General features: G+C 53.9%; 1 protein-coding gene across 1 annotated transcript in view; it reads left to right on the top strand.

Annotated features, from left to right (window-relative positions):
- washc5 (WASH complex subunit 5) overlaps nucleotides 1-22728 on the top strand; it is a 77601-nt gene extending 54873 nt beyond the window's left edge. The window contains exons 27-29 of the mRNA XM_064946865.1: nucleotides 21207-21360; nucleotides 21883-21970; nucleotides 22377-22728. Of these exons, the coding sequence (XP_064802937.1) occupies nucleotides 21207-21360; nucleotides 21883-21970; nucleotides 22377-22433 (299 nt within the window). The 3' untranslated portion in view covers nucleotides 22434-22728. The remainder of the gene's footprint in view (nucleotides 1-21206; nucleotides 21361-21882; nucleotides 21971-22376) is intronic.

The following is a 22728-nucleotide window of genomic DNA, read 5'->3' as shown; positions in this document are numbered from 1 at the left end:
GATGGTAGTAGGTACCAGGTAGAGGGCTGGGTTCCCCTGGGTCCTGATGGTAGTAGGTACCAGGTAGAGGGCTGGGTTCCCCTGGGTCCTGATGGTAGTAGGTACAGGTAGAGGGCTGGGTTCCCCTGGGTCCTGATGGTAGTAGGTACCAGGTAGAGGGCTGGGTTCCCCTGGGTCCTGATGATAGTAGGTACCAGGTAGAGGGCTGGGTTCCCCTGGGTCCGTATGGTAGTAGGTACCAGGTAGAGGGCTGGGTTCCCCTGGGTCCTGATGGTAGTAGGTACCAGGTAGAGGGCTGGGTTCCCCTGGGTCCTGATGGTAGTAGGTACCAGGTAGAGGGCTGGGTTCCCCTGGGTCCTGATGGTATGGTAGTAGGTACCAGGTAGAGGGCTGGGTTCCCCTGGGTCCTGATGGTATGGTAGTAGGTACCAGGTAGAGGGCTGGGTTCCCCTGGGTCCTGATGGTAGTAGGTACCAGGTAGAGGGCTGGGTTCCCCTGGGTCCTGATGGTATGGTAGTAGGTACCAGGTAGAGGGCTGGGTTCCCCTGGGTCCTGATGGTATGTTAGTAGCTACCAGGTAGAGGGCTGGGTTCCCCTGGGTCCTGATGGTAGTAGGTACCAGGTAGAGGGCTGGGTTCCCCTGGGTCCTGATGGTAGTAGGTACCAGGTAGAGGGCTGGGTACCCCTGGGTCCTGATGGTAGTAGGTACAGGTAGAGGGCTGGGTTCCTGATGGTAGTAGGTACCAGGTGGGTCCTGATGGTAGTAGGTACCAGGTAGAGGGCTGGGTTCCCCTGGGTCCTGATGATAGTAGGTACCAGGTAGAGGGCTGGGTTCCCCTGGGTCCGTATGGTAGTAGGTACCAGGTAGAGGGCTGGGTTCCCCTGGGTCCTGATGGTAGTAGGTACCAGGTAGAGGGCTGGGTTCCCCTGGGTCCTGATGGTAGTAGGTACCAGGTAGAGGGCTGGGTTCCCCTGGGTCCTGATGGTAGTAGGTACCAGGTAGAGGGCTGGGTTCCCCTGGGTCCTGATGGTATGGTAGTAGGTACCAGGTAGAGGGCTGGGTTCCCCTGGGTCCTGATGGTATGGTAGTAGGTACCAGGTAGAGGGCTGGGTTCCCCTGGGTCCTGATGGTAGTAGGTACCAGGTAGAGGGCTGGGTTCCCCTGGGTCCTGATGGTAGTAGGTACCAGGTAGAGGGCTGGGTTCCCCTGGGTCCTGATGGTAGTAGGTACCAGGTAGAGGGCTGGGTTCCCCTGGGTCCTGATGGTATGGTAGTAGGTACCAGGTAGAGGGCTGGGTTCCCCTGGGTCCTGATGGTAGTAGGTACCAGGTAGAGGGCTGGGTTCCCCTGGGTCCTGATGGTAGTAGGTACCAGGTAGAGGGCTGGGTTCCCCTGGGTCCTGATGGTAGTAGGTACCAGGTAGAGGGCTGGGTTCCCCTGGGTCCTGATGGTAGTAGGTACCAGGTAGAGGGCTGGGTTCCCCTGGGTCCTGATGGTAGTAGGTACCAGGTAGAGGGCTGGGTTCCCCTGGGTCCTGATGGTATGGTAGTAGGTACCAGGTAGAGGGCTGGGTTCCCCTGGGTCCTGATGGTATGGTAGTAGGTACCAGGTAGAGGGCTGGGTTCCCCTGGGTCCTGATGGTAGTAGGTACCAGGTAGAGGGCTGGGTTCCCCTGGGTCCTGATGGTATGGTAGTAGGTACCAGGTAGAGGGCTGGGTTCCCCTGGGTCCTGATGGTATGGTAGTAGGTACCAGGTAGAGGGCTGGGTTCCCCTGGGTCCTGATGGTAGTAGGTACCAGGTAGAGGGCTGGGTTCCCCTGGGTCCTGATGGTATGGTAGTAGGTACCAGGTAGAGGGCTGGGTTCCCCTGGGTCCTGATGGTATGGTAGTAGCTACCAGGTAGAGGGCTGGGTTCCCCTGGGTCCTGATGGTAGTAGGTACCAGGTAGAGGGCTGGGTTCCCCTGGGTCCTGATGGTAGTAGGTACCAGGTAGAGGGCTGGGTTCCCCTGGGTCCTGATGGTAGTAGGTACAGGTAGAGGGCTGGGTTCCCCTGGGTCCTGATGGTAGTAGGTACCAGGTAGAGGGCTGGGTTCCCCTGGGTCCTGATGGTAGTAGGTACCAGGTAGAGGGCTGGGTTCCCCTGGGTCCGTATGGTAGTAGGTACCAGGTAGAGGGCTGGGTTCCCCTGGGTCCTGATGGTAGTAGGTACCAGGTAGAGGGCTGGGTTCCCCTGGGTCCTGATGGTAGTAGGTACCAGGTAGAGGGCTGGGTTCCCCTGGGTCCTGATGGTATGGTAGTAGGTACCAGGTAGAGGGCTGGGTTCCCCTGGGTCCTGATGGTAGTAGGTACCAGGTAGAGGGCTGGGTTCCCCTGGGTCCTGATGGTATGGTAGTAGGTACCAGGTAGAGGGCTGGGTTCCCCTGGGTCCTGATGGTAGTAGGTACCAGGTAGAGGGCTGGGTTCCCCTGGGTCCTGATGGTAGTAGGTACCAGGTAGAGGGCTGGGTTCCCCTGGGTCCTGATGGTATGGTAGTAGGTACCAGGTAGAGGGCTGGGTTCCCCTGGGTCCTGATGGTAGTAGGTACCAGGTAGAGGGCTGGGTTCCCCTGGGTCCTGATGGTAGTAGGTACCAGGTAGAGGGCTGGGTTCCCCTGGGTCCTGATGGTATGGTAGTAGGTACCAGGTAGAGGGCTGGGTTCCCCTGGGTCCTGATGGTATGGTAGTAGGTACCAGGTAGAGGGCTGGGTTCCCCTGGGTCCTGATGGTAGTAGGTACCAGGTAGAGGGCTGGGTTCCCCTGGGTCCTGATGGTATGGTAGTAGGTACCAGGTAGAGGGCTGGGTTCCCCTGGGTCCTGATGGTATGTTAGTAGCTACCAGGTAGAGGGCTGGGTTCCCCTGGGTCCTGATGGTAGTAGGTACCAGGTAGAGGGCTGGGTTCCCCTGGGTCCTGATGGTAGTAGGTACCAGGTAGAGGGCTGGGTTCCCCTGGGTCCTGATGGTAGTAGGTACAGGTAGAGGGCTGGGTTCCCCTGGGTCCTGATGGTAGTAGGTACCAGGTAGAGGGCTGGGTTCCCCTGGGTCCTGATGATAGTAGGTACCAGGTAGAGGGCTGGGTTCCCCTGGGTCCGTATGGTAGTAGGTACCAGGTAGAGGGCTGGGTTCCCCTGGGTCCTGATGGTAGTAGGTACCAGGTAGAGGGCTGGGTTCCCCTGGGTCCTGATGGTAGTAGGTACCAGGTAGAGGGCTGGGTTCCCCTGGGTCCTGATGGTATGGTAGTAGGTACCAGGTAGAGGGCTGGGTTCCCCTGGGTCCTGATGGTATGGTAGTAGGTACCAGGTAGAGGGCTGGGTTCCCCTGGGTCCTGATGGTAGTAGGTACCAGGTAGAGGGCTGGGTTCCCCTGGGTCCTGATGGTATGGTAGTAGGTACCAGGTAGAGGGCTGGGTTCCCCTGGGTCCTGATGGTATGTTAGTAGCTACCAGGTAGAGGGCTGGGTTCCCCTGGGTCCTGATGGTAGTAGGTACCAGGTAGAGGGCTGGGTTCCCCTGGGTCCTGATGGTAGTAGGTACCAGGTAGAGGGCTGGGTACCCCTGGGTCCTGATGGTAGTAGGTACAGGTAGAGGGCTGGGTTCCCCTGGGTCCTGATGGTAGTAGGTACCAGGTAGAGGGCTGGGTTCCCCTGGGTCCTGATGATAGTAGGTACCAGGTAGAGGGCTGGGTTCCCCTGGGTCCGTATGGTAGTAGGTACCAGGTAGAGGGCTGGGTTCCCCTGGGTCCTGATGGTAGTAGGTACCAGGTAGAGGGCTGGGTTCCCCTGGGTCCTGATGGTAGTAGGTACCAGGTAGAGGGCTGGGTTCCCCTGGGTCCTGATGGTAGTAGGTACCAGGTAGAGGGCTGGGTTCCCCTGGGTCCTGATGGTATGGTAGTAGGTACCAGGTAGAGGGCTGGGTTCCCCTGGGTCCTGATGGTATGGTAGTAGGTACCAGGTAGAGGGCTGGGTTCCCCTGGGTCCTGATGGTAGTAGGTACCAGGTAGAGGGCTGGGTTCCCCTGGGTCCTGATGGTAGTAGGTACCAGGTAGAGGGCTGGGTTCCCCTGGGTCCTGATGGTATGGTAGTAGGTACCAGGTAGAGGGCTGGGTTCCCCTGGGTCCTGATGGTATGGTAGTAGGTACCAGGTAGAGGGCTGGGTTCCCCTGGGTCCTGATGGTAGTAGGTACCAGGTAGAGGGCTGGGTTCCCCTGGGTCCTGATGGTATGGTAGTAGGTACCAGGTAGAGGGCTGGGTTCCCCTGGGTCCTGATGGTAGTAGGTACCAGGTAGAGGGCTGGGTTCCCCTGGGTCCTGATGGTAGTAGGTACCAGGTAGAGGGCTGGGTTCCCCTGGGTCCTGATGGTATGGTAGTAGGTACCAGGTAGAGGGCTGGGTTCCCCTGGGTCCTGATGGTAGTAGGTACCAGGTAGAGGGCTGGGTTCCCCTGGGTCCTGATGGTATGGTAGTAGGTACCAGGTAGAGGGCTGGGTTCCCCTGGGTCCTGATGGTAGTAGGTACCAGGTAGAGGGCTGGGTTCCCCTGGGTCCTGATGGTAGTAGGTACCAGGTAGAGGGCTGGGTTCCCCTGGGTCCTGATGGTATGGTAGTAGGTACCAGGTAGAGGGCTGGGTTCCCCTGGGTCCTGATGGTAGTAGGTACCAGGTAGAGGGCTGGGTTCCCCTGGGTCCTGATGGTAGTAGGTACCAGGTAGAGGGCTGGGTTCCCCTGGGTCCTGATGGATGGTATGGTAGTAGGTACCAGGTAGAGGGCTGGGTTCCCCTGGGTCCTGATGGTATGGTAGTAGGTACCAGGTAGAGGGCTGGGTTCCCCTGGGTCCTGATGGTAGTAGGTACCAGGTAGAGGGCTGGGTTCCCCTGGGTCCTGATGGTATGGTAGTAGGTACCAGGTAGAGGGCTGGGTTCCCCTGGGTCCTGATGGTATGTTAGTAGCTACCAGGTAGAGGGCTGGGTTCCCCTGGGTCCTGATGGTAGTAGGTACCAGGTAGAGGGCTGGGTTCCCCTGGGTCCTGATGGTAGTAGGTACCAGGTAGAGGGCTGGGTTCCCCTGGGTCCTGATGGTAGTAGGTACAGGTAGAGGGCTGGGTTCCCCTGGGTCCTGATGGTAGTAGGTACCAGGTAGAGGGCTGGGTTCCCCTGGGTCCTGATGATAGTAGGTACCAGGTAGAGGGCTGGGTTCGCCTGGGTCCGTATGGTAGTAGGTACCAGGTAGAGGGCTGGGTTCCCCTGGGTCCTGATGGTAGTAGGTACCAGGTAGAGGGCTGGGTTCCCCTGGGTCCTGATGATAGTAGGTACCAGGTAGAGGGCTGGGTTCCCCTGGGTCCGTATGGTAGTAGGTACCAGGTAGAGGGCTGGGTTCCCCTGGGTCCTGATGGTATGGTAGTAGGTACCAGGTAGAGGGCTGGGTTCCCCTGGGTCCTGATGGTATGGTAGTAGGTACCAGGTAGAGGGCTGGGTTCCCCTGGGTCCTGATGGTAGTAGGTACCAGGTAGAGGGCTGGGTTCCCCTGGGTCCTGATGGTAGTAGGTACCAGGTAGAGGGCTGGGTTCCCCTGGGTCCTGATGGTATGGTAGTAGGTACCAGGTAGAGGGCTGGGTTCCCCTGGGTCCTGATGGTATGGTAGTAGGTACCAGGTAGAGGGCTGGGTTCCCCTGGGTCCTGATGGTAGTAGGTACCAGGTAGAGGGCTGGGTTCCCCTGGGTCCTAGAGGGCTGGGTTCCCCTGGGTCCTGATGGTATGGTAGTAGGTACCAGGTAGAGGGCTGGGTTCCCCTGGGTCCTGATGGTATGTTAGTAGCTACCAGGTAGAGGGCTGGGTTCCCCTGGGTCCTGATGGTAGTAGGTACCAGGTAGAGGGCTGGGTTCCCCTGGGTCCTGATGGTAGTAGGTACCAGGTAGAGGGCTGGGTTCCCCTGGGTCCTGATGGTAGTAGGTACAGGTAGAGGGCTGGGTTCCCCTGGGTCCTGATGGTAGTAGGTACCAGGTAGAGGGCTGGGTTCCCCTGGGTCCTGATGATAGTAGGTACCAGGTAGAGGGCTGGGTTCCCCTGGGTCCGTATGGTAGTAGGTACCAGGTAGAGGGCTGGGTTCCCCTGGGTCCTGATGGTAGTAGGTACCAGGTAGAGGGCTGGGTTCCCCTGGGTCCTGATGGTAGTAGGTACCAGGTAGAGGGCTGGGTTCCCCTGGGTCCTGATGGTAGTAGGTACCAGGTAGAGGGCTGGGTTCCCCTGGGTCCTGATGGTATGGTAGTAGGTACCAGGTAGAGGGCTGGGTTCCCCTGGGTCCTGATGGTAGTAGTTACCAGGTAGAGGGCTGGGTTCCCCTGGGTCCTGATGGTATGGTAGTAGGTACCAGGTAGAGGGCTGGGTTCCCCTGGGTCCTGATGGTAGTAGGTACCAGGTAGAGGGCTGGGTTCCCCTGGGTCCTGATGGTAGTAGGTACCAGGTAGAGGGCTGGGTTCCCCTGGGTCCTGATGGTAGTAGGTACCAGGTAGAGGGCTGGGTTCCCCTGGGTCCTGATGGTAGTAGGTACCAGGTAGAGGGCTGGGTTCCCCTGGGTCCTGATGGTAGTAGGTACCAGGTAGAGGGCTGGGTTCCCCTGGGTCCTGATGGTATGGTAGTAGGTACCAGGTAGAGGGCTGGGTTCCCCTGGGTCCTGATGGTAGTAGGTACCAGGTAGAGGGCTGGGTTCCCCTGGGTCCTGATGGTAGTAGGTACCAGGTAGAGGGCTGGGTTCCCCTGGGTCCTGATGGTAGTAGGTACCAGGTAGAGGGCTGGGTTCCCCTGGGTCCTGATGGTAGTAGGTACCAGGTAGAGGGCTGGGTTCCCCTGGGTCCTGATGGTAGTAGGTACCAGGTAGAGGGCTGGTTTCCCCTGGGTCCTGATGGTAGTAGGTACCAGGTAGAGGGCTGGGTTCCCCTGGGTCCTGATGGTATGGTAGTAGGTACCAGGTAGAGGGCTGGGTTCCCCTGGGTCCTGATGGTAGTAGGTACCAGGTAGAGGGCTGGTTTCCCCTGGGTCCTGATGGTAGTAGGTACCAGGTAGAGGGCTGGTTTCCCCTGGGTCCTGATGGTAGTAGGTACCAGGTAGAGGGCTGGGTTCCCCTGGGTCCTGATGGTATGGTAGTAGGTACCAGGTAGAGGGCTGGGTTCCCCTGGGTCCTGATGGTATGGTAGTAGGTACCAGGTAGAGGGCTGGGTTCCCCTGGGTCCTGATGGTAGTAGGTACCAGGTAGAGGGCTGGGTTCCCCTGGGTCCTGATGGTATGGTAGTAGGTACCAGGTAGAGGGCTGGGTTCCCCTGGGTCCTGATGGTATGGTAGTAGGTACCAGGTAGAGGGCTGGGTTCCCCTGGGTCCTGATGGTAGTAGGTACCAGGTAGAGGGCTGGGTTCCCCTGGGTCCTGATGGTATGGTAGTAGGTAGAGGGCTGGGTTCCCCTGGGTCCTGATGGTATGGTAGTAGGTACCAGGTAGAGGGCTGGGTTCCCCTGGGTCCTGATGGTATGGTAGTAGGTACCAGGTAGAGGGCTGGGTTCCCCTGGGTCCTGATGGTAGTAGGTACCAGGTAGAGGGCTGGGTTCCCCAGGGTCCTGATGGTAGTAGGTACCAGGTAGAGGGCTGGGTTCCCCTGGGTCCTGATGGTAGTAGGTACCAGGTAGAGGGCTGGGTTCCCCTGGGTCCTGATGGTATGGTAGTAGGTACCAGGTAGAGGGCTGGGTTCCCCTGGGTCCTGATGGTAGTAGGTACCAGGTAGAGGGCTGGGTTCCCCTGGGTCCTGATGGTAGTAGGTACCAGGTAGAGGGCTGGGTTCCCCTGGGTCCTGATGGTAGTAGGTACCAGGTAGAGGGCTGGGTTCCCCTGGGTCCTGATGGTAGTAGGTACCAGGTAGAGGGCTGGGGTCCCCTGGGTCCTGATGGTAGTAGGTACCAGGTAGAGGGCTGGGGTCCCCTGGGTCCTGATGGTATGGTAGTAGGTACCAGGTAGAGGGCTGGGGTCCCCTGGGTCCTGATGGTATGGTAGTAGGTACCAGGTAGAGGGCTGGGGTCCCCTGGGTCCTGATGGTAGTAGGTACCAGGTAGAGGGCTGGGGTCCCCTGGGTCCTGATGGTAGTAGGTACCAGGTAGAGGGCTGGGTTCCCCTGGGTCCTGATGGTAGTAGGTACCAGGTAGAGGGCTGGGTTCCCCTGGGTTCTGATGGTAGTAGGTACCAGGTAGAGGGCTGGGGTCCCCTGGGTCCTGATGGTAGTAAGTACCAGGTAGAGGGCTGGGGTCCCCTGGGTCCTGATGGTATGGTAGTAGGTACCAGGTAGAGGGCTGGGGTCCCCTGGGTCCTGATGGTAGTAGGTACCAGGTAGAGGGCTGGGGTCCCCTGGGTCCTGATGGTAGTAGGTACCAGGTAGAGGGCTGGGTTCCCCTGGGTCCTGATGGTAGTAGGTACCAGGTAGAGGGCTGGGTTCCCCTGGGTTCTGATGGTAGTAGGTACCAGGTAGAGGGCTGGGGTCCCCTGGGTCCTGATGGTAGTAGGTACCAGGTAGAGGGCTGGGTTCCCCTGGGTCCTGATGGTAGTAGGTACCAATCACCACCTTCCGGAGACACCTGAAACCCCACCTCTTCAAGGAATACCTAGGATAGGATAAGTAATCCTTCTCACCCCCCCCCCCTTAATGATTTAGATGCACAATTGTAAAGTGGCTGTTCCACTGGATGTCAGAAGTTGAATTCACCAATTTGTAAGTCGCTCTGGATAAGAGCGTCTGCTAAATGACTTAAATGTAAATGTAAATGTAGAGGGCTGGGGTCCCCTGGGTCCTGATGGTATGGTAGTAGGTACCAGGTAGAGGGCTGGGTTCCCCTGGGTCCTGATGGTATGGTAGTAGGTACCAGGTAGAGGGCTGGGTTCCCCTGGGTCCTGATGGTAGTAGGTACCAGGTAGAGGGCTGGGTTCCCCTGGGTCCTGATGGTAGTAGGTACCAGGTAGAGGGCTGGGTTCCCCTGGGTCCTGATGGTAGTAGGTACCAGGTAGAGGGCTGGGTTCCCCTGGGTCCTGATGGTAGTAGGTACCAGGTAGAGGGCTGGGTTCCCCTGGGTCCTGATGGTATGGTAGTAGGTACCAGGTAGAGGGCTGGGGTCCCCTGGGTCCTGATGGTATGGTAGTAGGTACCAGGTAGAGGGCTGGGGTCCCCTGGGTCCTGATTGTAGTAGGTACCAGGTAGAGGGCTGGGGTCCCCTGGGTCCTGATGGTAGTAGGTACCATGTAGAGGGCTGGGTTCCCCTGGGTCCTGATGGTAGTAGGTACCAGGTAGAGGGCTGGGTTCCCCTGGGTCCTGATGGTATGTTAGTAGCTACCAGGTAGAGGGCTGGGTTTCCCTGGGTCCTGATGGTATGGTAGTAGGTACCAGGTAGAGGGCTGGGTTCCCCTGGGTCCTGATGGTATGGTAGTAGGTACCAGGTAGAGGGCTGGGTTCCCCTGGGTCCTGATGGTAGTAGGTACCAGGTAGAGGGCTGGGTTCCCCTGGGTCCTGATGGTAGTAGGTACCAGGTAGAGGGCTGGGTTCCCCTGGGTCCTGGTGGTAGTAGGTACCAGGTAGAGGGCTGGGTTCCCCTGGGTCCTGATGGTATGGTAGTAGGTACCAGGTAGAGGGCTGGGTTCCCCTTGGTCCTGATGGTATGGTAGTAGGTACCAGGTAGAGGGCTGGGTTCCCCTGGGTCCTGATGGTATGGTAGTAGGTACCAGGTAGAGGGCTGGGTTCCCCTGGGTCCTGATGGTAGTAGGTACCAGGTAGAGGGCTGGGTTCCCCTGGGTCCTGATGGTAGTAGGTACCAGGTAGAGGGCTGGGTTCCCCTGGGTCCTGATGGTAGTAGGTACCAGGTAGAGGGCTGGGTTCCCCTGGGTCCTGATGGTATGGTAGTAGGTACCAGGTAGAGGGCTGGGTTCCCCTGGGTCCTGATGGTATGGTAGTAGGTACCAGGTAGAGGGCTGGGTTCCCCTGGGTCCTGATGGTATGGTAGTAGGTACCAGGTAGAGGGCTGGGTTCCCCTGGGTCCTGATGGTAGTAGGTACCAGGTAGAGGGCTGGGTTCCCCTGGGTCCTGATGGTATGGTAGTAGGTAGAGGGCTGGGTTCCCCTGGGTCCTGATGGTATGGTAGTATTTACCAGGTAGAGGGCTGGGTTCCCCTGGGTCCTGATGGTAGTAGGTACCAGGTAGAGGGCTGGGTTCCCCTGGGTCCTGATGGTAGTAGGTACCAGGTAGAGGGCTGGGGTCCCCTGGGTCCTGATGGTAGTAGGTACCAGGTAGAGGGCTGGGGTCCCCTGGGTCCTGATGGTAGTAGGTACCAGGTAGAGGGCTGGGGTCCCCTGGGTCCTGATGGTAGTAGGTACCAGGTAGAGGGCTGGGTTCCCCTGGGTCCTGATGGTAGTAGGTACCAGGTAGAGGGCTGGGTTCCCCTGGGTTCTGATGGTAGTAGGTACCAGGTAGAGGGCTGGGGTCCCCTGGGTCCTGATGGTAGTAGGTACCAGGTAGAGGGCTGGGTTCCCCTGGGTCTTGATGGTAGTAGGTACCAATCACCACCTTCCGGAGACACCTGAAACCCCACCTCTTCAAGGAATACCTAGGATAGGATAAGTAATCCTTCTCACCCCCCCCCCCCCCCTTAATGATTTAGATGCACAATTGTAAAGTGGCTGTTCCACTGGATGTCAGAAGGTGAATTCACCAATTTGTAAGTCGCTCTGGATAAGAGCGTCTGCTAAATGACTTAAATGTAAATGTAAATGTAGAGGGCTGGGGTCCCCTGGGTCCTGATGGTATGGTAGTAGGTACCAGGTAGAGGGCTGGGTTCCCCTGGGTCCTGATGGTAGTAGGTACCAGGTAGAGGGCTGGGTTCCCCTGGGTCCTGATGGTATGGTAGTAGGTACCAGGTAGAGGGCTGGGTTCCCCTGGGTCCTGATGGTAGTAGGTACCAGGTAGAGGGCTGGGTTCCCCTGGGTCCTGATGGTAGTAGGTACCAGGTAGAGGGCTGGGTTCCCCTGGGTCCTGATGGTAGTAGGTACCAGGTAGAGGGCTGGGTTCCCCTGGGTCCTGATGGTAGTAGGTACCAGGTAGAGGGCTGGGTTCCCCTGGGTCCTGATGGTAGTAGGTACCAGGTAGAGGGCTGGGTTCCCCTGGGTCCTGATGGTAGTAGGTACCAGGTAGAGGGCTGGGTTCCCCTGGGTCCTGATGGTAGTAGGTACCAGGTAGAGGGCTGGGTTCCCCTGGGTCCTGATGGTAGTAGGTACCAGGTACAGGGCTGGGTTCCCCTGGGTCCTGATGGTAGTAGGTACCAGGTACAGGTTTGGGTTCCCCTGGGTCCTGATGGTAGTAGGTACCAGGTAGAGGGCTGGGTTCCCCTGGGTCCTGATGGTAGTAGGTACCAGGTAGAGGGCTGGGTTCCCCTGGGTCCTGATGGTATGGTAGTAGGTACCAGGTAGAGGGCTGGGGTCCCCTGGGTCCTGATGGTATGGTAGTAGGTACCAGGTAGAGGGCTGGGGTCCCCTGGGTCCTGATGGTATGTTAGTAGCTACCAGGTAGAGGGCTGGGTTCCCCTGGGTCCTGATGGTATGGTAGTAGGTAGAGGGCTGGGGTCCCCTGGGTCCTGATGGTAGTAGGTACCAGGTAGAGGGCTGGGGTCCCCTGGGTCCTGATGGTATGGTAGTAGGTACCAGGTAGATGGCTGGGGTCCCCTGGGTCCTGATGGTATGGTAGTAGGTACCAGGTAGAGGGCTGGGGTCCCATGGGTCCTGATGGTATGGTAGTAGGTACCAGGTAGAGGGCTGGGGTCCCCTGGGTCCTGATGGTAGTAGGTACCAGGTAGAGGGCTGGGTTCCCCTGGGTCCTGATGGTAGTAGGTACCAGGTAGAGGGCTGGGTTCCCCTGGGTCCTGATGGTAGTAGGTACCAGGTAGAGGGCTGGGTTCCCCTGGGTCCTGATGGTAGTAGGTACCAATCACCACCTTCCGGAGACACCTGAAACCCCACCTCTTCAAGGAATACCTAGGATAGGATAAGTAATCCTTCTCACCCCCCCCTTAATGATTTAGATGCACAATTGTAAAGTGGCTGTTCCACTGGATGTCAGAAGGTGAATTCACCAATTTGTAAGTCGCTCTGGATAAGAGCGTCTGCTAAATGACTTAAATGTAAATGTAAATGTAGAGGGCTGGGGTCCCCTGGGTCCTGATGGTATGGTAGTAGGTACCAGGTAGAGGGCTGGGTTCCCCTGGGTCCTGATGGTATGGTAGTAGGTACCAGGTAGAGGGCTGGGTTCCCCTGGGTCCTGATGGTAGTAGGTACCAGGTAGAGGGCTGGGTTCCCCTGGGTCCTGATGGTAGTAGGTACCAGGTAGAGGGCTGGGTTCCCCTGGGTCCTGATGGTAGTAGGTACCAGGTAGAGGGCTGGGTTCCCCTGGGTCCTGATGGTAGTAGGTACCAGGTAGAGGGCTGGGTTCCCCTGGGTCCTGATGGTAGTAGGTACCAGGTAGAGGGCTGGGTTCCCCTGGGTCCTGATGGTAGTAGGTACCAGGTAGAGGGCTGGGTTCCCCTGGGTCCTGATGGTAGTAGGTACCAGGTAGAGGGCTGGGTTCCCCTGGGTCCTGATGGTAGTAGGTACCAGGTACAGGTTTGGGTTCCCCTGGGTCCTGATGGTATGGTAGTAGGTACCAGGTAGAGGGCTGGGTTCCCCTGGGTCCTGATGGTAGTAGGTACCAGGTAGAGGGCTGGGTTCCCCTGGGTCCTGATGGTAGTAGGTACCAGGTAGAGGGCTGGGTTCCCCTGGGTCCTGATGGTATGGTAGTAGGTACCAGGTAGAGGGCTGGGGTCCCCTGGGTCCTGATGGTATGGTAGTAGGTACCAGGTAGAGGGCTGGGGTCCCCTGGGTCCTGATGGTAGTAGGTACCAGGTAGAGGGCTGGGTTCCCCTGGGTCCTGATGGTATGTTAGTAGCTACCAGGTAGAGGGCTGGGTTCCCCTGGGTCCTGATGGTATGGTAGTAGGTACCAGGTAGAGGGCTGGGTTCCCCTGGGTCCTGATGGTATGGTAGTAGGTACCAGGTAGAGGGCTGGGTTCCCCTGGGTCCTGATGGTAGTAGGTACCAGGTAGAGGGCTGGGTTCCCCTGGGTCCTGATGGTAGTAGGTACCAGGTAGAGGGCTGGGTTCCCCTGGGTCCTGATGGTAGTAGGTACCAGGTAGAGGGCTGGGTTCCCCTGGGTCCTGATGGTAGTAGGTACCAGGTAGAGGGCTGGGTTCCCCTGGGTCCTGATGGTAGTAGGTATCAGGTAGAGGGCTGGGTTCCCCTGGGTCCTGATGGTAGTAGGTACCAGGTAGAGGGCTGGGTTCCCCTGGGTCCTGATGGTAGTATTTACCAGGTAGAGGGCTGGGTTCCCCTGGGTCCTGATGGTAGTAGGTACCAGGTAGAGGGCTGGGTTCCCCTGGGTCCTGATGGTAGTAGGTACCAGGTAGAGGGCTGGGTTCCCCTGGGTCCTGATGGTATGGTAGTAGGTACCAGGTAGAGGGCTGGGTTCCCCTGGGTCCTGATGGTAGTAGGTACCAGGTAGAGGGCTGGGTTCCCCTGGGTCCTGATGGTAGTAGGTACCAGGTAGAGGGCTGGGTTCCCCTGGGTCCTGATGGTATGGTAGTAGGTACCAGATAGAGGGCTGAGTTCCCCTGGGTCCTGATGGTATGGTAGTAGGTACCAGGTAGAGGGCTGGGTTCCCCTGGGTCCTGATGGTAGTAGGTACCAGGTAGAGGGCTGGGTTCCCCTGGGTCCTGATGGTTTGGTAGTAGGTACCAGGTAGAGGGCTGGGTTCCCCTGGGTCCTGATGGTTTGGTAGTAGGTACCAGGTAGAGGGCTGGGTTCCCCTGGGTCCTGATGGTAGTAGGTACCAGGTAGAGGGCTGGGTTCCCCTGGGTCCTGATGGTAGTAGGTACCAGGTAGAGGGCTGGGTTCCCCTGGGTCCTGATAGTAGTAGGTACCAGGTAGAGGGCTGGGTTCCCCTGGGTCCTGATGGTTTGGTAGTAGGTACCAGGTAGAGGGCTGGGTTCCCTGGGTCCTGATGGTTTGGTAGTAGGTACCAGGTAGAGGGCTGGGTTCCCCTGGGTCCTGATGGTAGTAGGTACCAGGTAGAGGGCTGGGTTCCCCTGGGTCCTGATGGTAGTAGGTACCAGGTAGAGGGCTGGGTTCCCCGCGGGTCCTGACAGAGATCATTGCGGTGTTGTCTCCATTTTTCATGCTGTGGGAGGTCAGACAGACAACTTTTGGGATTAAAATGTTTTTATTGTCCTACAGATTATTTGTAAACATTAATCTTTCTTCTTTGTATGTGTTATGTTAATACCTATTGAATTAAAAGAACATTATTTTTAATATTATTCACACGCTCAGAGTTCTCTGCTTCAACTTCAGTAGTCTTCCTCTCCTATTTGGGCGTGAGAGTGCCTCTGGTCCTAGTTGGGCCTGAGAGTGCGTCTGGTCCTAGTTGGGCCTGAGAGTGCCTCTGGTCCTAGTTGGGCCTGAGAGTGCCTCTGGTCCTAGTTGGGCCTGAGAGTGCCTCTGGTCCTAGTTGGGCCTGAGAGTGCCTCTGGTCCTAGTTGGGCCTGAGAGTGCCTCTGGTCCTAGTTGGGCCTGAGAGTGCCTCTGGTCCTAGTTGGGCCTGAGAGTGCCTCTGGTCCTAGTTGGGCCTGAGAGTGCCTCTGGTCCTAGTTGGGCCTGAGAGTGCCTCTGGTCCTAGTTGGGCCTGAGAGTGCCTCTGGTCCTAGTTGGGCCTGAGAGTGCCTCTGGTCCTAGTTGGGCGCGAGAGTGCCTCTGGTCCTAGTTGGGCGCGGGAGTGCCTCTGGTCCTAGATGGGCGCGGGAGTGCCTCTGGTCCTAGTTGGGCGCGGGAGTGCCTCTGGTCCTAGTTGGGCGCGGGAGTGCCTCTGGTCCTAGTTGGGCGCGGGAGTGCCTCTGGTCCTAGTTGGGCGCGGGAGTGCCTCTGGTCCTAGTTGGGCGCGGGAGTGCCTCTGGTCCTAGTTGGGCGCGGGAGTGCCTCTGGCCCTAGTTGGGCCTGAGAGTGCCTCTGGTCCTAGTTGGGCCTGAGAGTGCCTCTGGTCCTAGTTGGGCCTGAGAGTGCCTCTGGTCCTAGTTGGGCCTGAGAGTGCCTCTGGTCCTAGTTGGGCCTGAGAGTGCCTCTGGTCCTAGTTGGGCCTGAGAGTGCCTCTGGTCCTAGTTGGGCCTGAGAGTGCCTCTGGTCCTAGTTGGGCCTGAGAGTGCCTCTGGTCCTAGTTGGGCCTGAGAGTGCCTCTGGTCCTAGTTGGGCCTGAGAGTGCCTCTGGCCCTAGTTGGGCCTGAGAGTGCCTCTGGTCCTAGTTGGGCCTGAGAGTGCCTCTGGCCCTAGTTGGGCCTGAGAGTGCCTCTGGTCCTAGTTGGGCGCGGGAGTGCCTCTGGTCCTAGTTGGGAGTGGGTCTAGTATGTGTAGTCTCATTGAAATGGAGAAGGCTGTCTACATGGGAAGAGAATCACATGGTAGTTCACTTAAATATTACATTTATTTAAATATAATTAGTCTACATTGCCTTGAAATAAATATTAGTCACCCATATTTCTGGGTCTGAAAATCGTCCTAGTTGGGCGTGAGATTGCTTCTATCTGTAGAGACCGTCCCACTCCTAGAAGGTAGACTATTTAAACAGCTGTAGAGACCGTCCCACTCCTAGAAGGTAGACCATTTAAACAGCTGTAGAGACCGTCCCACTCCTAGAAGGTAGACTATTTAAACAGCTGTAGAGACCGTCCCACTCCTTGAAGGTAGACTATTTAAACAGCTGTAGAGACCGTCCCACTCCTAGAAGGTAGACTATTTAAACAGCTGTAGAGACCGTCCCACTCCTAGAAGGTAGACTATTTAAACAGCTGTAGAGACCGTCCCACTCCTAGAAGGTAGACTATTTAAACAGCTGTAGAGACCGTCCCACTCCTAGAAGGTAGACTATTTAAACAGCTGTAGAGACCGTCCCACTCCTAGAAGGTAGACTATTTAAACAGCTGTAGAGACCGTCCCACTCCTAGAAGGTAGACTATTTAAACAGCTGTAGAGACCGTCCCACTCCTAGAAGGTAGACTGTTTAAACAGCTGTAGAGATCGTCCCACTCCTAGAAGGTAGACTGTTTAAACAGCTGTAGAGACCGTCCCACTCCTAGAAGGTAGACTGTTTAAACAGCTGTAGAGATCGTCCCACTCCTAGAAGGTAGACTGTTTAAACAGCTGTAGAGACCGTCCCACTCCTAGAAGGTAGACTGTTTAAACAGCTGTAGAGACCGTCCCACTCCTAGAAGGTAGACCGTTTAAACAGCTGTAGAGACCGTCCCACTCCTAGAAGGTAGACTATTTAAACAGCTGTAGAGACCGTCCCACTCCTAGAAGGTAGACTATTTAAACAGCTGTAGAGACCGTCCCACTCCTAGAAGGTAGACTATTTAAACAGCTGTAGAGACCGTCCCACTCCTAGAAGGTAGACTATTTAAACAGCTGTAGAGACCGTCCCACTCCTAGAAGGTAGACTATTTAAACAGCCGTAGAGACCGTCCCACTCCTAGAAGGTAGACTATTTAAACAGCTGTAGAGACCGTCCCACTCCTAGAAGGTAGACTATTTAAACAGCTGTAGAGACCGTCCCACTCCTAGAAGGTAGACTATTTAAACAGCTGTAGAGACCGTCCCACTCCTAGAAGGTAGACTATTTAAACAGCCGTAGAGACCGTCCCACTCCTAGAAGGTAGACTATTTAAACAGCTGTGGAGACCGTCCCACTCCTAGAAGGTAGACTATTTAAACAGCTGTAGAGACTGTCCCTCTCCTAGAAGGTAGACTATTTAAACAGCCGTAGAGACCGTCCCACTCCTAGAAGGTAGACTATTTAAACAGCTCTAGAGACCGTCCCACTCCTAGAAGGTAGACTAATTTAAACAGCTGTAGAGACCGTCCCACTCCTAGAAGGTAGACTATTTAAACAGCCGTAGAGACCGTCCCACTCCTAGAAGGTAGACTATTTAAACAGCCGTAGAGACCGTCCCACTCCTAGAAGGTAGACTATTTAAACAGCTGTAGAGACCGTCCCACTCCTAGAAGGTAGACTATTTAAACAGCTGTAGAGACCGTCCCACTCCTAGAAGGTAGACTATTTAAACAGCCGTAGAGACTGTCCCTCTCCTAGAAGGTAGACTATTTAAACAGCCGTAGAGACCGTCCCACTCCTAGAAGGTAGACTATTTAAACAGCTGTAGAGACCGTCCCACTCCTAGAAGGTAGACTATTTAAACAGCCGTAGAGACCGTCCCACTCCTAGAAGGTAGACTATTTAAACAGCTGTAGAGACCGTCCCACTCCTAGAAGGTAGACTATTTAAACAGCTGTAGAGACCGTCCCACTCCTAGAAGGTAGACTATTTAAACAGCTGTAGAGACCGTCCCACTCCTAGAAGGTAGACTATTTAAACAGCTGTAGAGACCGTCCCACTCCTAGAAGGTAGACTATTTAAACAGCTGTGGAGACCGTCCCACTCCTAGAAGGTAGACTATTTAAACAGCTGTGGAGACCGTCCCTCTCCTAGAAGGTAGACTATTTAAACAGCTGTAGAGACCGTCCCACTCCTAGAAGGTAGACTATTTAAACAGCTGTAGAGACCGTCCCACTCCTAGAAGGTAGACTATTTAAACAGCTGTGGAGACCGTCCCACTCCTAGAAGGTAGACTATTTAAACAGCTGTAGAGACGTCCCACTCCTAGAAGGTAGACTATTTAAACAGCCGTAGAGACCGTCCCACTCCTAGAAGGTAGACTATTTAAACAGCTGTAGAGACCGTCCCACTCCTAGAAGGTAGACTATTTAAACAGCTGTAGAGACGTCCCACTCCTAGAAGGTAGACCATTTAAACAGCCGTAGAGACCGTCCCACTCCTAGAAGGTAGACTATTTAAACAGCTGTAGAGACTGTCCCACTCCTAGAAGGTAGACTATTTAAACAGCTGTAGAGACCGTCCCACTCCTAGAAGGTAGACTATTTAAACAGCTGTAGAGACCGTCCCACTCCTAGAAGGTAGACTATTTAAACAGCCGTAGAGACCGTCCCACTCCTAGAAGGTAGACTATTTAAACAGCTGTAGAGACTGTCCCACTCCTAGAAGGTAGACTATTTAAACAGCTGTAGAGACTGTCCCACTCCTAGAAGGTAGACTATTTAAACAGCTGTAGAGACCGTCCCACTCCTAGAAGGTAGACTATTTAAACAGCCGTAGAGACCGTCCCACTCCTAGAAGGTAGACTATTTAAACAGCTGTAGAGACTGTCCCACTCCTAGAAGGTAGACTATTTAAACAGCTGTAGAGACTGTCCCACTCCTAGAAGGTAGACTATTTAAACAGCCGTAGAGACCGTCCCACTCCTAGAAGGTAGACTATTTAAACAGCTGTAGAGACCGTCCCACTCCTAGAAGGTAGACCATTTAAACAGCCGTAGAGACCGTCCCACTCCTAGAAGGTAGACCATTTAAACAGCTGTAGAGACCGTCCCACTCCTAGAAGGTAGACTATTTAAACAGCTGTAGAAACCGTCCCACTCCTAGAAGGTAGACTATTTAAACAGCTGTAGAGACCGTCCCACTCCTAGAAGGTAGACTATTTAAACAGCTTTAGAGACCGTCCCACTCCTAGAAGGTAGACTATTTAAACAGCTGTAGAGACCGTCCCACTCCTAGAAGGTAGACTATTTAAACAGCTGTAGAAACCGTCCCACTCCTAGAAGGTAGACTATTTAAACAGCTGTAGAGACCGTCCCACTCCTAGAAGGTAGACTATTTAAACAGCTGTAGAGACCGTCCCACTCCTAGAAGGTAGACTATTTAAACAGCTGTAGAGACCGTCCCACTCCTAGAAGGTAAACTATTTAAACAGCTGTAGAGACCGTCCCACTCCTAGAAGGTAGACTATTTAAACAGCTGTAGACAAAGGACAAGTCTCTCCATCTCTGCTGTCTTCCAGCTACATCAACCATATTGGCTGATCAAGCCCAGTAATACAGATAGTCTAATATAACCATCTACCATATTGGCTGATCAAGCCCAGTAATACAGATAGTCTAATATAACCATCTACCGTATTGGCTGATCTAGCCCAGTAATACAGATAGTCTAATATAACCATCTACCGTATTGGCTGATCGAGCCCAGTAATACAGATAGTCTAATATAACCATCTACCATATTGGCTGATCGAGCCCAGTAATACAGATAGCCTAATATAACCATCTACCATATTGGCTGATCGAGCCCAGTAATACAGATAGCCTAATATAACCATCTACCGTATTGGCTGATCTAGCCCAGTAATACAGATAGTCTAATATAACCATCTACCGTATTGGCTGATCTAGCCCAGTAATACAGATAGTCTAATATAACCATCTACCGTATTGGCTGATCTAGCCCAGTAATACAGATAGTCTAATATAACCATCTACCATATTGGCTGATCTAGCCCAGTAATACAGATAGTCTAATATAACCATCTACCGTATTGGCTGATCTAGCCCAGTAATACAGAAAGTCTAATATAACCATCTACCGTATTGGCTGATCTAGCCCAGTAATACAGATAGTCTAATATAATGGGCCAACTGAGAATCTCAATATTTTATAATCTGTAAAATAATTAATCCCAAAAACTATGTAATATATATATATATATTTTTTTTAATCATCTCTGGTCCTGACCCATATGGAGTGTGTCCCACCATGTGATTGGCTGGTCCTGACCCATATGGAGTGTATCCCACCACGTGATTGGCTGGTCCTGACCCATATGGAGTGTATCCCACCATGTGATTGGCTGGTCCTGACCCATATGGAGTGTATCCCACCATGTGATTGGCTGGTCCTGACCCATATGGAGTGTATCCCACCATGTGATTGGCTGGTCCTGACCCATATTGAGTGTGTCCCACCACGTGATTGGCTGGTCCTGACCCATATGGAGTGTGTCCCACCACGTGATTGGCTGGTCCTGAGCCATATGGAGTGTATCCCACCATGTGATTGGCTGGTCCTGACCCATATGGAGTGTGTCCCACCATGTGATTGGCTGGTCCTGACCCATATTGAGTGTATCCCACCACGTGATTGGCTGGTCCTGACCCATATGGAGTGTATCCCACCATGTGATTGGCTGGTCCTGACCCATATGGAGTGTGTCCCACCATGTGATTGGCTGGTCCTGACCCATATGGAGTGTATCCCACCATGTGATTGGCTGGTCCTGACCCATATTGAGTGTATCCCACCATGTGATTGGCTGGTCCTGATCCATATGGAGTGTATCCCACCATGTGATTGGCTGGTCCTGACCCATATGGAGTGTGTCCCACCATGTGATTGGCTGGTCCTGACCCATATGGAGTGTGTCCCACCATGTGATTGGCTGGTCCTGACCCATATGGAGTGTGTCCCACCATGTGATTGGCTGGTCCTGACCCATATGGAGTGTGTCCCACCATGTGATTGGCTGGTCCTGACCCATATGGAGTGTATCCCACCATGTGATTGGCTGGTCCTGACCCATATGGAGTGTATCCCACCATGTGATTGGCTGGTCCTGACCCATATGGAGTGTATCCCACCATGTGATTGGCTGGTCCTGACCCATATGGAGTGTATCCCACCATGTGATTGGCTGGTCCTGACCCATATGGAGTGTATCCCACCATGTGATTGGCTGGTCCTGAGCCATATGGAGTGTATCCCACCACGTGATTGGCTGGTCCTGACCCATATGGAGTGTATCCCACCATGTGATTGGCTGGTCCTGACCCATATGGAGTGTATCCCACCATGTGATTGGCTGGTCCTGACCCATATGGAGTGTATCCCACCATGTGATTGGCTGGTCCTGACCCATATGGAGTGTGTCCCACCATGTGATTGGCTGGTCCTGACCCATGTTGAGTGTATCCAACCATGTGATTGGCAGGTCATGACCCATATGGAGTGTATCCAACCATGTGATTGGCTGGTCCTGACCCATGTTGAGTGTGTCCCACTGTGATTGGCTGGTCCTGACCCATATGGAGTGTGTCCCACCATGTGATTGGCTGTATCCTCCTCTTTGTCCAGGGATGACGTGCAGGAAAGCCACCGACCCGGTAGACTGGTCTCCTCTGGTTCTTGGCCTGCTCACTCTGTTGAAACAGTTCCACTCCAGATACACAGAGCAGTTCCTGGCTCTCATTGGGCAATTCATACGCTCCATCATGGAACAGTGCACCAGGTACGTTTGGTTGATTGGTGCGTTTGGTTGATTGGTGCGTTTGGTTGATTGGTGCGTTTGGTTGATTGGTGCGTTTGGTTGATTGGTGCGTTTGGTTGATTGGTGCGTTTGGTTGATTGGTGCGTTTGGTTGATTGGTGCGTTTGGTTGATTGGTGCGTTTGGTTGATTGGTGCGTTTGGTTGATTGGTGCGTTTGGTTGATTGGTGCGTTGGTTGATTTGTTGATTGATTTGCCAGTTTAAAAACCTCACATATTCACATTAATTTTAAGAGCGTGGCAGTGATATCAAATTAGTCAGATTTATTTATATATAATACATGTAGTGCTAGTGAACATTGCCCAAGGCTGCTATTTCAAACAGCTCTTTCTTGCAACAAAAAAACAAACGTTATCTCCATAGATCTAATATGTATAAATACACTTAAATTAAAAAATATAAGTACATTTTGTGGATCACTGTGTATTATATTCTGCTTCAAATTGAATGACATGTAGATTTTGGGTAAATAATTATTTTCCAGTCAGAAGATCCCGGACATGCCGTCCGATGTGGTGGGAGCTCTGATGTTTCTGGAGGATTACGTACGCTACACCAAACTGCCTCGCAAGGTAGGATTAGGATTGGATTAGGATTTGGATTGGATTTGGATTACGATTTGGATTAGGATTAGATTAGGATTGGATTAGGATTACATTAGGATTGGATTACATTAGGATTGGATTGGATTAGGATTGGATTACATTAGGATTGGATTAGGATTGGATTACATTAGGATTGGATTACATTAGGATTGGATTACATTAGGATTACATTAGGATTGGATTACATTAGGATTGGATTTAGGATTAGGATTGGATTTAGGATTGGATTAGGATTGGATAAGGATTGGGATTAGGATTGGATTAGGATTAGGATTGGATTAGGATATGCAACAACGCCCATGAAAAAAGATATTTATCTGGTACATTACATTTTACAGGCGTATAATAATCTGTTGTTTTTCTGTCTTTAAAGGTGGCCGAGGCCCACGTGCCAAGTTTCATCTTTGACGAGTTCAGGACAGTCCTGTGAGGATCTGGTTAAAGGCCTCTTTGTTTTTCTGTTGATTCGTTCATTTTGACTTTAAAGCTCTTCGTTATGTAATGACCTTTAATGTGCTAATGCTTTCGTAACACTGTAAATAGTTGAATGGTTTTTAATAACATCAGGTGTTACCAGCTTTGGTATAATGTCACTGTGGTAATATGTCATTAATTAAATACAAAAGAGGCTTTGAATAAATCTAATGGTATATAATTTTGTTGATTTTTATTTTATTTCATATAACAGAACTTGTTTTTAAACGTTTTAAAATCCAAGCAATTTA

This window comes from Oncorhynchus masou, chromosome 29 (assembly GCF_036934945.1).
Source record: "Oncorhynchus masou masou isolate Uvic2021 chromosome 29, UVic_Omas_1.1, whole genome shotgun sequence".
NCBI lineage: Eukaryota > Metazoa > Chordata > Actinopteri > Salmoniformes > Salmonidae > Oncorhynchus > Oncorhynchus masou.
Note: the sequence above shows the minus strand (reverse complement) of the source record. Positions and strands in the feature narration are given on the sequence as shown.